This window comes from Vigna radiata, chromosome 7, assembly GCF_000741045.1.
Source record: "Vigna radiata var. radiata cultivar VC1973A chromosome 7, Vradiata_ver6, whole genome shotgun sequence".
NCBI classification, from domain to species: domain Eukaryota; kingdom Viridiplantae; phylum Streptophyta; class Magnoliopsida; order Fabales; family Fabaceae; genus Vigna; species Vigna radiata.
Window position 1 is genome coordinate 26,990,720 of NC_028357.1, and position 16,170 is coordinate 27,006,889.

The 16,170-nt window shown below is 34.9% G+C and overlaps 1 protein-coding gene across 1 annotated transcript; it reads left to right on the plus strand.

The window, feature by feature from the left end:
• Positions 1 to 12,727: 12,727 nt before the first annotated feature.
• Positions 12,728 to 14,332, plus strand: LOC106766838 (dof zinc finger protein DOF5.7). Its single transcript, XM_014651601.2, has one exon. The coding sequence runs from the start codon at positions 12,985 to 12,987 to the stop codon at positions 14,020 to 14,022; it is 1,038 nt and encodes a 345-aa protein (XP_014507087.1). The 5' UTR covers positions 12,728 to 12,984; the 3' UTR covers positions 14,023 to 14,332.
• Positions 14,333 to 16,170: the final 1,838 nt, after the last annotated feature.

The following is a 16,170-nucleotide window of genomic DNA, read 5'->3' on the forward strand; positions in this document are numbered from 1 at the left end:
AATGCACAGATGAATAGAGTACTGGAGTTGGGAGTCAGAGTTTAAAAAAAATGAAAACGAGTAACGAGAAACAGATGGGGGTGCTGTGTTAGCCTCAGTGAAATTAAAAATGGGAGTGGGGGGTTCTGTGTTACGTGAGGGAGGGAGTCAAATGGGAAAGTAAATCTAGGGTTAGGTAAATAAGAGAGGGTTAAAAAAGTAAATTAGAGAGTACAAAAAAGGTTATATTTATAATATAACAAAAATTAAAAAAAAATTAAAAAAGATAGGAAGGTAGAAAGCGAAAAATGTGGAGGTAGAGGGATCAACCCCTAAATATTTTGTTCTATTATTATAATGTTCATTGTGAAAGTAACGACATATTTCTTGTAACGGCCCAATTGTAAAATTAAAATACTATCAAGAGGTAATCACATAACTATATCAAATGCCTAAGTGTAGAGTTTATAATATAATGTATAATCCTCTTCTAGATTTTAAAATATAATAATGATATTTTAAAACAGAAAGAAAAGAGTAATTGATAGACATGCTATATTTATACTAAATTATTCACGTCTTTCTCCCAATATAAACTATCATTGTTACTATTCAGATTCTACATTATTCTTTACTTTCATAAAGTTCACGATCATAAAAGGAAGATGACAATACCAAAATAAAACATATGATAAACTAAAGTTAATTTAAAACAAATTTTAAATAAAAAAAAAGAATATACTAACACTTTTGAAAAATAACTATATCAATTTTACAAATCATATAAACTACTATCTTTGAAGGACGGGTGTATTTATTAGCACCCTTACACTAACACAAAAATAGTTTTTAATGTCTGTTATTTTAGGCTTTTGACGTTTGTTAAATGTTCGACATCATAGCGAGAAACATTAAATTGACATTTGTTGTCTTTGAACAGACATCGATTCACGTCTATTACATTTATAATAGATGTTAATTAACGTCTATTGTAAGAACAACATACGTCAATTTATGTTTTTTTTTAAATGTCGTCGCCGTGAAGGCGAGGGAGTAGACAGGGATAAAAACACGCACAATAACGATTCAAAAATCGTCGTCGCAGTTGTCCTAAAATGCACCCAAGAACTGCACCAAAAGCCAATGAAAACGAATTTTAATCTGTGCAAATGAATGATAATGGTTCCAAACGTAATATGTTCGGTGCAAAATGATTTTAAACAATGCAAAGTGGAAGAAAACTTACCTGAATGTTAATGGCGAACGAGAGAAAGCAAAGGAAGAAGATGAACACAACGAGAGAGGAAACGCATAATTGGTCAACGCGAATGAAGCAAAAACTCAAATGAAAAGGCGAAAGAAAGTAAGGAACACATTATGAGATTTTGGGGTTTAAAAAGGCATTTGGCGTCGGCTCCATCTACGTTTGACGTCTGCAATAGTGACTTTTCAATTTTGATTTTACAGCTTCTGGTAGAGGATTTGATGTCTGATTTAGGGGCTCGACGTCTATGTTGTAAAAAAATTAATATTGGCGCTTAAAATGAGATACTTTCGGACCTTTTTGACGTCTGATATGGGGGGCGACGTTTAAATAAGGATTTGATGTCTGATTTGGGGGTCAACGTCTATGTCGTAAAAAAAAATATTAGCTCTTAACATGGGATATTTTTGGACCTTTTTGACGTTTGATCTGAGGGGGCCGGCGTCTAAAGGAGGATTTGACGTTTGACCCTAGGAAAACCGACTTTTATAATGATGTTTTATTTACAAAAATGTCACCGGTCATTTTTTACATTGAATTTTCGGTAGTCGGCCATTATACGAGTGACGTTAAAGGCCATTTCTGCACTAATGTTAGACCATGAAGATGTCAATACTCATTCAATCTTGCCTCTCAAAAGATATAGCTATAAAATGTTCGGGCCTCCACTCCATCTATAGAGCATATCTCATGACCTTGACTTTTTTCGACTCATTCTAGATATTATCTCCATTGACTCTCAACACTAGTTATTTTCATATATATGAATCTAATTACTAAGAGAGTCAGAATGATCTCATTTCAGTCTCTATCAATACAGTACACATAATACAACTATAGTAATATTCTAGGAATCACTACTACCTCATTCCATATCCATTATAGTAAAAACTATCAAATTTAAATTATTTATATAATTTCATATCAGTAAAGTCTTGCTTAGTGAAATCATGTCTCACTCAATTAGTGCCCCCTAGGAGGGGACTCGTCCAATGACCATAGTTCTCACTCGACGAGAAGGATACCTTAATGCTCTCACTCTTTTCTTAAATCCTTTTCGCTCAACGACATATAGGTTCACCCAACAAGAGAATACTATGAATAATTTCTTAAAAACTTATCCTAATGAGACTTTCTGGCTTAGCAAGGCAAGCACAAACCTTGTTCTCAGGATTTTTGCATTCTTATACTGGCCCAAACAAGCTTTGGCTTGCTCAACAAGTATACCCCCTTTGACTACTTTTAATATGTTCGCCTAGCATGGAGTTACTCGCCCAAAGAATTAATACGTTGTATCTCTCTAACTTGCAAATTATGCACTCTTACTTAGTGAGTCATCTGCTCGCTTAGCATGTTTGCATAGTTATGCAGGTGAGTTCTGATACCAAAAGTACTCATGACTCACTTGTCCAAAATTTTCATCCATTTTGAATTGAAAACATGCATAATCTTAGTTATCAAACAACAAGTTAAATTAAGATATCAAATCGTTTTAGAGATAACATAGGACAAACAACAAAAGTCACAAATAAACATCCATTCAGTAAATCACTTTGTACATGTAAGTTTATCATCTTAAACAGATTCCACACAACCAATCTCCTGATCAATCATCATCTTTCATTAAAATTCATAAATCATTAGTATAGTTATAAATTAAAACTAGTTTATCTTACCTTTTTGTAGAAATTCCTTTCTTTATAATTGCTCCTAAAGTTCTAAATCACATAGGACCGTCTAACTACCTACACAAACATCATATCAACGAACTAAGCTTATCACTAGGATTAAAATTCAACAAAGATTCACTTTGAGAATATTTAAGTCAGATTTATGGTCATCTTAGCTAAATGTACCTCAAAACACTAAAAGGCCTTTAAAAGCAAAAGTGAACATGTTTTTAATTTTGGTCGAACAAATATGAAGAACTCTTTACAATGATTTCATTGGTGATTCCTAATCATAAAAGGATGAACAATTAATAAAAAACTTAAAGAGAAGATAAAAGAGGTTTTAATGAAGATTTTAGAAAGATAAAGTGTTTTATAAAATGAAACTCAATTATTAGAAAATTATTTATAGTTCAAAATTTTAATGATAAAATAATCGAGCCTTATATTTTAAAAACTATATATACTCTTTTAACTCCTCTTCTAGATCCTTAAATTCTTTCAAAGAAAACAATTTTATTTCCTCGAAAATTTACTTATCAAGAAAAAGGTAATGTAAGCTCTCTTCATGTCATCCTCTAGATCTCAAGTGAAATCACATGTCCTAACATCTCATAAGAAATTCATATGAGTAATGACCTCTAAACCGCTTTACCTATGCAATTTTCCTTCCTACCCGCTCGCATAAAAATTCACTATGTATTTCCTTAATTGTTTTTCCCACTCTAACATGCGATTTAAACAGTGATAGGTGTTTCGAGTATAAGGTCGAGTTACTTCAAACACCTTTCATGTGATGTTGTCTAGTAACGTCTAGTCTTCGTCTTCACTCCACCGTTAGAGGTGCCAAAGGTTCTCCGATGCTTAAGTCAGCAAATCGTCCGTACGAAATTCAAAACAATGGTATTAAATGCGCAGTAAATGCAATCACCTATCTCTTACCCTAATCTCGGCCCAATCTCAACCCAATACCCCTAATTATCGTTTACCTTAATCCTCATCAAGAAAACTTGTTTGTCGAGCGATGTCGTCTGGCGTTAAATGTGTCGTTCGACTTTATCTGTCGATATAGGTAATTGGTTGTCCTGGCTTTTCCAGGGTCGTCCGTCTCGTATGTTGTGCTTCACTTTTCCCAGGTCGTTCGACCCCCTACAATACAATAGGTATTATAGAGGGATGATAGATAAAATCAAATTTATGAACTTTTTTTACCAATAAAAGATATACACTTCCTTTCCATAGAGATTTTTTTTCTTATTTTTGTGGTCATATCTTACCAAAATTCTTTTATCTGAAAATCATATTAATACTCTTATTTTATGGACCTCAATCATACACCTTTTACAAATGAACCCACGTGAGTCTTAAAAAACATATCAAAGTTAAGAAAATATTGTTTAGGAATTTATCCTTAAAGAAAATAATGACCATAATTAATATTTGAGATGATAATAAAGTTTATTAATCTTTTGACTGCCACTACAACAAAAGTTTGGGAATTTATCTTTAAATGCCCCTTTAATGCCGCATGTAGGGGCGATCTTTTTGAAAAGACCCTTCTTTGAATTGAGGGAAGCCATTAAATATGAAAGAAAACAAAAAGTTTAGTCAAGTTAATAGTGATCGGCTAACAAGCGTAGGTAAATAAGACATCTTACCAAACACCTCATTATAGAGGATTTTAGACCCAAGTCAATTGACAAGATTCCAGAAAAGGAGGCAGTGGGGTACCTAGTTGATTAGCTCCACGACTTCTACCTATACCGATGTCATTGTTGCCTTGTACCATGAGGTTATTTTCCTTGGATTCTCGATCCAATATAGAGAAAACTTAGGACGATTAACCTCGTCAAAAAATTTGGATTGACCGAGATCTGTTATTCCAACTTTAAAATACTTGGTCTTGAACTACTTGAAGGAGGCAATGTATAAAGTAAATAATCACCTTCCTTTCTCGAAGATGAGGGAGACCCACCCATTTTTGACATTGGGGTGGGTGCGAAAAAAATGAAAAAAAAGATGGGGGGAGTAGGAGTGATGCTGAGAGTCGTGCGCAACACAACAAAAGCTTACATAGAAGCCCAACTATTTGGGCGAAGCTGGATAGGCGCCCGTTAAGCTCACTTAGCAAGCCCATGCTAAAGTTACCAAATGGAAGGCGAACGAGTAGGTCTTTAAACAAACAACCATACATGAAGAAGAAGTCCTTAAGACTGCCTCCCTTTCGACAAAACACCCGTTTGTTCCCTTTGCAAACAATAAGATTGAGGCACTCGACATCAACAAGGGATTTGACAAAGTAATTGACGCCCTATGCGAAAGTAGGTCACGTACTCTCCACCTCGTGGGATACCCAATCGTAGCTCTCGATGAGCGAGAGTGACTGAAAGACCACGTCCTTCTTGTTGGTCTCATCGATTTCCAATGTGGCATCAACCTCGACAAAAACGACACATGCGACTTTATTAACATCTATGATGTCGACCGAGTCTGTCTCTTGCTTAGTTGATCCCAAAATTGAAGAAGACATGACAATGATACTGACGATGACACATCATCAGCTTGCCTTTGGCTACTCCTTCTTGCAGACTCCTCATTTGATGACAAGTCAACAATCAACATTATTACCTAAAAGCAAAAGAAGTATTATATGTTCGATTGGTAAGGGAAAGTAGAAAACAAAAGTGAAAATGGCAGGGGAGGTCCACACGTATTTGTAGTCAAAATGACCTCCTAGACAACTATCTTCAATCATTGGATCAAGCTAGATCCAACCGTTCACAACTCCACATGTCAAGACAATTAATTACAATACTAAGCAACTTAAAGTAAAGTGTGATTACTACAAAGTTGAACCATAATTAGGGTGTTGCTAATCAAAGGTCAACTCTGAAATCTATAAATATAAGTTTGAGATAAATAGATAGGTAATTATATTTATTGCACTATTAATATATTAACTGTCAAACTTAAACTAATATTGACATCAAAATATTTTTTACAGATGCCCTGAGAATAGTTTAGACGAACGAATATAAGAGACTTGTATCAGAAAGAAACTTTGAAATCTCTTTTATTACTTTTTGAACGGTCACCTCTATCTTACACTCTTATTATATATATAAAAGTACAGATAAAACATGCTTAAACACTAAAATAGGAATGGTAAATTGACACGCAAGTTATTGAAAGTGAGAAACAAAACATAGTAAATTATTATGTTTTTTACTAGTTTGTTCAATCTGTTTTACTATTTGTCTTTTGAAATTTGGGTAAAGTTACAGTTAGTCTTTCACATGTAGGCTCCACAATCCAAACCAAAATGATGGGCTCCATATATCACTTTTTTCTTTTTTTTTAAAAAAAAAAATTTGGACAAAAACAAATAACAATTATAGTGTAGTTGTGCTGTCCTTAATAATACAAATTTGTTCCGCCATAGAATTGAATGCTTTTATGTTTGTAAAGATTAGGTCATCATTGCACTGCGCCAATTATTCATCATCGCTAATTATTTTTATGTAAATTTCGATTAATATAAATTAGCATGTGAAGATCTTTGATGAAACGCGAACTTATCATAGCCTCGCTATGGTATTGCTGACGCACACTCCTAACTACCTTTAGTTTCATCTTCTTACATTTCTTTAGATTATATTAGATTTTGGATTTTGTGTGCATCCAAATCCTCTAATGTTGTTGTTCCTCTTATATTATTATATCAGTTTGACAATATTTTATGCACGCATGAAACTAAAATTACCAAATCGGCTGTGTCATGCTTCGTAATTTTGTCTTCTTAAGAAAGAATGCATTGAAAGGAAAGAAAGCCTTTGAGAATTAATTCTTCTCATCATATACATGTTTCTATACCAATGAATTTTATATTAACTTTAAAAGAAAAAAAGACAGTATAAGATCTATACTCATATAGCTAGCTGCATTTCAGTCTGCAAGCATAGTTTTATACATGATGAGAATGCAATAGATATTAAAAATTTTGAGAGTGTAGGGCTTGCGCCTAAGGCGTAGTATAATATGTTTTTGTTAAAATTTAGTTATAGAGAAGTTCACACATGCTCACAGACTTCGAATAGCTGATAGGGTTATTATAAGAATAAATGAGATACAGGAAATCTTGGTCTGGGGATCATCAGTGTATAGTCACATGGGAATTGTGGTAACTGGAAAAGAACTGAGTTATTCTTTTAATATAAAACTAAGCTAAAGATGGTTGGGTTAAATTAGTTAACTGTGGGTAACAAAGGCTGCTTGAAATTTAAAAATCCAAGAAGGATCAAGATATGAAGTGGTAGATATCTAGCAAGCCTTGGTAAGCGAAAATTCTCTTAACAGTCACCTTTGGTCGTCATGGTTTTTTGGTTGTCAGAAATTCCTCACACAGGTTCGTCCCCAGTCCAATAAGACTACAACCCATATTCCAATGGCATGAGGTGATCTGCTACATATATTGTATTTTCCTCCCCAAAACAAAGAATCTTGTCCAACCATATCTTTTGTCAGGTGTGACCCCTTCCTTCGCCTTCTCACTCCTCAATCAATCTCATTGAGGAATGTGGACGCCTACCTATCTACATGTAATTTTCCTGCTTTTAAGATGGGGACCACCCAGTATGGAGGAGTTCAACCAAAACAACAACCTTCATATTATCTATAATATACACTTATATATTTCTTCTAACTTTCACTCTTTCCCATACGCATAAATTACTTTCTACACACAAATTCATATATTTACATTCTTTCTCTGTCCTTAGGGCATATCTCCCTGGGTTCACCAAGTACTGATCGGTACGCGCAACATTGTTTTAAATTATGGTGTGCAACTGTAACGTAAAAGTTTGTTAATCTGATAGAAAGAATGTTAGTTAGCAAGGTAGGTTAAATTAAATCGAGACTTAAATCTCAGTTGTTTTAAATATTCATGAAACCATGTTTTAATCAGAATTAATTACGTTAGAAAATAGAGTGATGAATAGGGTAGGCAATGCATGGGTGTTTTGGCAGTGATATGAGAGAGGAGAGAGATGGAATTGTTTGACATAGGTGGGATATATGGAGCATGCAGGGTCTAAAATAGATTGAGATGATCGAAGGGAGAGTGAGATACATTGGAATCGGCGTAGAGAATTAATAGTTGCAATGTGTGGAGTGAGTGGATAAGTGATTGCAGCAGTGTTTGAGGATTAGAAGCGTACCTATCACAGTTAAAAGGGGCGAGGCGAAGGGAAGAAGTGGGAAAAAAAAGAGGAAAAACAGAAGAAAAAGACGAAATAAGAGGAGCCCTGGGAAAGCTGTAGTGCTGGATAAGGGGAGACATGAGTAGGGGCCCATCTATAGGAATGTGGGATTATATCCCATCCCATCCATGCATTCTAGTCATGTCCTTTCAAATTCATACCTACCTACGTTTCTTCACTCCATTCCCCTAAACCTTACAACAACATACACACCAATACTAATGGATTAATCTCATACATTATTATTATTATTATTATTATTATTATTATTATTATTTTTCATCAACTTAAAATATTTATTTCTTGTAAGAGAGTGAAATGTACTTACTATAGATGAATGGGAGAAAAAGTTGAAGATTATTAGGCGCCAAGTGAAACTAAGTTGATGGAAAATAAAAGGAGAGAGGGTGAGAGTGGGAGACAGGGCCCTTGACGGCGACCACAGGGTATAGTATCAATGTCTAGGTGCCCGCACTGCCCGCGTTGCCCAACATGTACATTGAGAGTTATTTGTTCTCGTCTTTACCCAAAGCTGGCGTCGTTTTCCGCTTTGCCCGCCCAATCGGAACTTTTGATTTTTAAGGGAATAAAGTTTGCACACCAAACCAAACACAGCACTAATGTAATATTGTAATGACAAGTAACATAACATAACATACCCTTCTTCATCATCCTTGGTAATAGCTGCTACATACTACTATGTTTGTATTATGTATGTACCGTAAGGACTAAAAGGCATGTCGGTCTTCTCTTCTCTTCTGATTTCTGAATTCTGAATTCTGAATTCTCATAAATCTGACCCACTCAGTCTCTGTCTGCCTCTCCGGACGGCACGCGCGCTCAGGCTATGCTATTCATTCATTCTGCGATGCATACAGTACAATATACATTACTACGCTACACTACACACCACATCACATCACATTTCAGTATTTCGATCCCAATAATTGACATTCCCAGTTTTTGTTTTCCTGCTGCCTCTCCTTTCCCTTTCGCATTCTTTTTTTTTTTTTTTTTTTCTCTTTTCTTAGACCCTCCCAACAACGTCACATTATCTCTCTCTCAATTCCTCTACCTCACTGCTAGGTATTTTCATGCACGCTTCCCAGAAATACCATGCATATATATGCCAATTTTGCTAGTCAGATTCAAATTCCAATTGTTACAACAACTTGTTTTTGTTTTTATATTTGGACAATGTTTTGATTTGGTCAATACAAGGTCATCACTGCAACTTTTAAAATCGGCTATGTTGGGTTGTTCAACATTCTTCTATGTGATTTTTACACTGCCTTTTCCAAAAGTTTGAATCAAAGGTGAAAGGAACACTAATTCCCTTCAATTAATCAAATCGTCTAGTTGAATTAAAACAAAATACCCTTGGATTGGTTATGTCCGATCAATATAGATTTTAATACATAGTTAATATTAAATTCGTTTTATATGTCAAATAAATATTAATTTTAGAAGCCTAAGACTGGTAGATAATGAGAGATCACCAAATACTGATTGGTTACTTTATATGCTTTCTTATATCTTAAGTGATTAAGATTAATTTGTCATTGATCATCGACAATGTCTCTCAATCAATCAAAATCTTGATTGACAAATGGTTCAGCGAATCCGAAACACATAGACCCCTCCTTTTCCAAGAATCTCCTCGTTCCGTCTCTTGTGATCGCATATTTTTGTTTCTCTAACTAATTATCCTTGACTTTACGTTTTCAGAATTTACACCAGTCAGCTTCTTCACATGATCATCTACCTAATTCTCATTAATATACAATATTTGGCATAATTCTCCCAATAATATATGCTTACAACTGATGCCCAAACACAACTTGCCACGTTACTATAAATTGATGTTTAATCTGTCTTCTAGCTTTTAGATAAAACAGTATAAAGTATTATGACGGATTCATTTCAAACCATTTTTTTATACGCCATGAAGAATTTCTACCAACTCAATACACCTTTCAATCAATTCAGACTGAGACCAGAATTAAGGAGTTATTCTGCAATAAAACCTCTATTACGGTGCACATATAAGCGCACCGAATTTCCGTTAATAGGTATGCAATTTATCATCGTTCATTATTCCTCGGTTTTAAAAAAAGTTTTATAATTGATGGTATTTTTGTTTTCATTTTCAGAATATAGTATTCACCATTCAACCAAGTAACTGTCTCCATCTAATTGTGTTTCATTGTGGTAGAAGCAATATGACTCTAGACAAATTTTACATACCTATTTTTGGCTAAGATCAAAATTGACGTACCTATGAAATTATAGGATGGAATCTCGACTTTCCCAAACAAAAAAAATATTATTATGAAAAAAACAAATCAAAGTACCGGAAAAATTAAGGAAATTATTATTAACAAATTATTGGCTCTATTAGTACGTCAGATTCCAACAGATAGTATTATATCTCCATACATACAAATTTGTGGTGATGATTTAAATTTCATATTAACTATTTATCTCCTTCCTCACTTGTTAGCTACATACTTTTATCTATTTATTTATGAAGTATAAAAATTTATATCAAACATTTTGCAATATCTATTATTTTTCCTCTTGCACATAAAAAAAATCTATAATACTTACCTTCGTATTTCTAATGGTCTATCTACACCTATAGTTATCCACGACGATTTACTTTTTTTTTTTTTTCTAGATTAAAGTATCTTTCAAAATGGGCAATTTATACGATGTAGGAATAGCAATACCTTTTTATATAGTTCACATGCATTTTTATTTTTTTTATAAAAAAATAATCTACAGAAAGGTTATAAAAAATAGTAAAGACAATGAAACCTTTTCCTCTAATTATCTAATACATAATTAAAAGTGATAATTAAATTAAATAATAATGTGTGAATGGATTGGTAGAAAAAGAAGTTGTATACATAGAAGCAATAGTATAACGTATAAAATTAAAATAAAGAATGCAATATCTAATATCTGCAACGCTTCACATTCTCTGAATCGCGCACTGTTGTTGGTCTTGTTAGGTAGAGTGGACCAGAGAAAGTAGAATGGTGATAACAAACATAGGCAGAATCATTTGCAAGACGCAGCTGCCAATGAACGTACATGCTTTTATATTCCAATGTTAGAATTTCATGCAATTTCCATATGCGTTTCTCGTTGTTTTTATGAAATTAAAAAAAGGGTATCTGAAGATGATGAGCATTTCTGAGGCTGAGTTGAATTCTCTGATTATGGATGATAGAGGTCTTGCAATAAGGCATAGAGAAAAGATTCATGTGATGAAAGAATGGATGAATTGATTGCTTGTGGCATCCTTATTTTGTTTGTTAGGGTGTGTAGCAGAGGGAGGACAATGGGACATGTGTTTGTTCTGGGCATGGGGAGTGAGTGTGGGGAAGGGCTGAATTGAAGCCATGAGTTTCGGGCGCGCAGTGGCTCTTTCTTTTAGTTACTATACTTGTAGGGACAATCAGCTTTACACGTACTTCCACGTGACTAGCTCTCACCTTGAACTTGTAATCATGGTTTTTGAACGGAGAAGAATCTTCATCCACATTAAACCCTCAATCCCTTCCTCCACCAAGTACCACTCTTTTACAAAACTCCATCACTACCCTCTATCTTTCCTTTTCATTCTATCACAACACTTCAATCTACGCAACTACAACAAATATTTACACATTTAATGCTTTTATGGAATATCATTGTTTCCCAAGTGGGGGAACAAAAATATATATATCCTTCATCCTCTACTTTTTCATTTCTCGTATTCTATTATTATCGATACACGAGCCCGTTCATTCATTTAAGAAAAACATCTGTTAAGTATTATATGCAAATTAGTTTTTATTTTTTATTTTCGATACAATAGGAGATGAGTTTTCGTATTTGTTAACTTTATACGTGGAAGCGAAAAACATCAGCAGCGAAACGCCCAGTCCATAAAAGAGAAGCACGTTTTTAGCCATATGCGTGTAATAGGAAAATGAAGTCGAATTCAAATCCGTTGTCTGCAAGTTTCTGTTGATATGCGAGCAAAAAGAAAAGGAATTCAAACTGTTTGGATGCATAGAAATTAACGAAGTGTCTTTACTGGTACTGTTTACTCATAAGTGGGACAAACAAAATGATTTCATCCCTTACATAATTCATAATTGATTCAGCAAAGACCGCACGTATGATAGAATGAGTAATGATCAGTGCATTAATAAACCTCTCCTAACTGAAGTTGGAATCATATAAGATCGAAAGTAATAATTAGCTTAACAAAAAAACTATTGTTTATTGTATAATATCACTTGTAGTCAAAATTTTCCAACACCCAAAATGGAAAGTGGAAACTGAACGTTATCTTTCTCTGGTAGAAATTGATTTTGTGAAGGCTACGGAGAAGATGTTTTGCATAATAAAGTTGACAAGGTATTTTTTTGTTTTTTTTCTTGATGGGTATAATTTTATTTAAGGAAAGGTAAATTTGTTGTGAGTGTAAAGAGTTGGCATAGAGTGTATAAATATGTATATATTATTGGGAGCCCCCAATTCTATATATTCTTTGGCAACAAGAGTACCTGACTGCCAACGAAGCTGTCCTACTAGCAGCATAAAACAACGAAGCTGGCCAATTGAATTCCCAAAGGCGAGTGTCATCATACACTTCTACTCCTCTCCAATCTATATACTCTTTAATTCTCTCTCACTCATACGCAGAGCAAACCCACTTTCTTTCGCTTTTCTTTCTCCACTAACTCAAAAAGCCTCGCCACCCTTTTGCTTTTCGTTTTTGGATTGTTGTAGATCCACCAAGATAAAGAAGATGATCCAAGAACTGTTGGGTGGAGCTAGCCTCATAGCACCAGAAAGAAAACCCTCCATTAATGGAGGGGGTGCAGGAGGAGGAGGAGTAGTAGGAGGAGGAGTTTTACTCCCAACTGCACCATCTCCCTCTTCTCTTCCTTCTTCCTCAACCAATAATGTTACCCTCACATCCACCACCACAGCAACTACTGCTACCACCACCACCACCACTCCCACATCGGAAAATCAAAACCTCAGGTGCCCGCGATGCGATTCATCCAACACCAAGTTCTGCTACTACAACAACTACAACCTCACTCAGCCCCGCCACTTTTGCAAAACGTGCCGCCGCTACTGGACCAAAGGTGGCGCTCTCCGCAACGTTCCCATCGGTGGCGGCTGCCGGAAAAACAAAAATATCGGCGTGGCGAACTCAGTGGCAAAGACAGCCTCAACCAAGATGAAAGCCGTTGCATCTGAGCTTGGAAAATCACCAGGTTTCGGTGGGTTTGAAGTTGAACACGAGCTTCCACCACCGAGCCAAATCCTTTGGGGTTCCCCCCAAAACACTCACCTTCTGGCTCTGCTGAGAGCTACTCAGAATCAAAACCCTAACCCTAACCCTAGTCCCATGTCCATCAAGGAAGAAGGGACCCTGATTGGGCACATGGTGAGCACTGAGCCCTTGGTTTCAAATACGTTGCTGAATCACCGAACCTTAGGCTATGATGCGGTTGCGCAAGTTCCTTCGCTTGGTCTGTTTGGGAGAAGCAATCAAGATCAACAACAAAATGGGGGGTTCCTACTTGGGGAACATCAGAACAGTGGAATTCAAGAGATTTACCAGAAGCTAAGGTCATCATCGGCTAATAATTATTGCGGTGATAACTCGTCACAAGTGTTTATGGGGAACATGGCTTCTAATTATTCCTCTTCTGTGTCCAACAACATTATGGAAACAACATCGGTAGCTGGGGGTGAATTCGGATACTGGAACGCTCCAACCTTTTCGTGGTCTGATCTTCCAACAACGAATGGCGCCGGTGCATATCCGTAACAGAAATAACTGTTTTTCTCTCTATTTTGTTCACCGCTTAATTTTCTTTTCCTGTTAGACAGTAGCATAGTGCTCCTAATTAATCACTTTGTATCTTAAGAGTTTGGTTCTTTTGTGTTGCTTTTGGTTTGGGTGGTATATGAATATGGATCTAGCACTTTTTCAGTTCTTTTCTCACTAGCCTTCTATCTTTTTTTATTTTTTGCTTTTGTGTAAGTTTGGTTGATGGTGTGCTTGGCTAAGTTATCTGTGGTTATTTCGAGGACCAGAGTTCAAAACTGAATGGAGAATTTTTTAATGGTTCATATTACTTTCCACGTCTCTGGATTTGTTAATGTAGTTTTGCTTCTTCCAAATCGACTTTTCCCGGAGTCTTAATTCCTTCACCTAATATAAACGTATGTATATCGATAATTGCAAGCAGGAGAATAGAAAAATGTAGAGTAGATTGTTACTGACAATAAATCGGGAAGGTGAGAGGTTCTTAAGAAAAACAATTTTGTAAGGCAATAAGAAAGAGTAAAGTTGGTGTGTAGAAGAATATATGATCTTGGTATACTAAAAAGTTTAGGGTTTTTGTTTTGGTGTGTGTTAGAAGGAGGTGGAGGAGGCGTGGTGGTGGTCCTAGTGGGTAGCATATGCAAATGCAAGAACTTTGTTTTGTTACGAGAAATCGACGAATCTAAGGGAAAACCAGGCTTTTGCAAGGGTTTCCTGAAATAGCATTAGAGAATCTTGGAATTGGTAATGGGAGGAATCCATCTGCGTCCTTACAGAGAGCAGTGAGCACTTATGCTATGCCTGACTTGTGTTTCTCCGGTATTGTCCAAAATTTTATTTCCTTCTTCCAATACTGACAATATCTATCAAACGCACACGCACAATGTTGTGTCTGGATTCTGGAACTAGCTGTCGACTCATCTTGATTCTTGGTATTCTAGTCAGTAATGCGAACCTATCTAACGATTCTAACCTATTATGAGTGTCTCACACGTTATGTGACAAGAAGCAGTCACTCAGTCACATGCAAACAAGTAATTCTAAATCATTACGCCGACTCACTAACCTTTCGTGTTTTTACCACACATTCAGAACCTCTTCAACTTTCAGAAAATATTATATCCAATCAGTAATGTGTGTTGTTATCAAGTATGCCAATAACTGTACTCCCAGAAACAAAAGGGAAAGCGAAACATAAAGAAGAAAGCAAATGGAAACAGAACTTGTACTGTTTGATTGAAAAATAATAATTTTATTTATTTTTAATACTATTATATAATTATTTATTGTTATTATGTATTAAAGAAAGCAAAAAAATAAAATATTATCGAACTAATTAATAATTAATTATATTTATGAAATATAATCAATTCTGATATATATATATATATATATATATATATATATATATACATATATATGCTCCCACATATTTGTTTACGTTTTGTTTATCTGAAGACATTCCTCCATTCAAACTATCACCATCTCCCTACTTTTCTCCTCATTGCTGACCTCCCTCTTTCTCTCACCACGTCCAAACCACGCTTAAATAAAGATAAGTTGGACTAAAAGCTGAACTGCCAAAACTTAGTTATAGTGTCCCTCTGTGATGATTCTCAAATAATAATAATAAAAACAGATAAATTGTGTGCTTCTTTAAGACAACTACAAACGTTGCTATTTAGGTTCGATGTATCTTTACTCGCAATAAAGTTGAATTTTATATGTTTAGAATATTATCTTTCACAATAGAATGGAATTTCTTGATATTATTTGTACATTACCATTAAGCATGCAATTAATGGTAGTTTAAATCCTAAATAATAATAATAATAATAATAGTTGTGATTATCACACAACAGAAGAAAATAACTTAGTAGAATACAAAGAATAAGGTGATTCAAAAATCTGAGAAGAGAGAAGCAATGTATCGAGACATGGCTCTAGAAGCACGAGGAAGAACATTGATTTGAACAAGAAACCATGTCAATCATCTGAGCATCATAGATCTTCTCCATTTTAGTTGTTCCAGTCGCCAAAGACAATACCAGGATTCTGGAACATTTACTATGTTGCAATACTTCATTCACTATTGCTTATATCATACATTTTTGTTATGTTTGTGGGTATTAATTTTATTTAGAAATT

Excerpts from the sequence above, each read along its gene's own strand:
- LOC106766838 (XM_014651601.2), top strand. The coding sequence starts at position 12,985 with ATGATCCAAGAACTGTTGGGTGGAGCTAGCCTCATAGCACCAGAAAGA.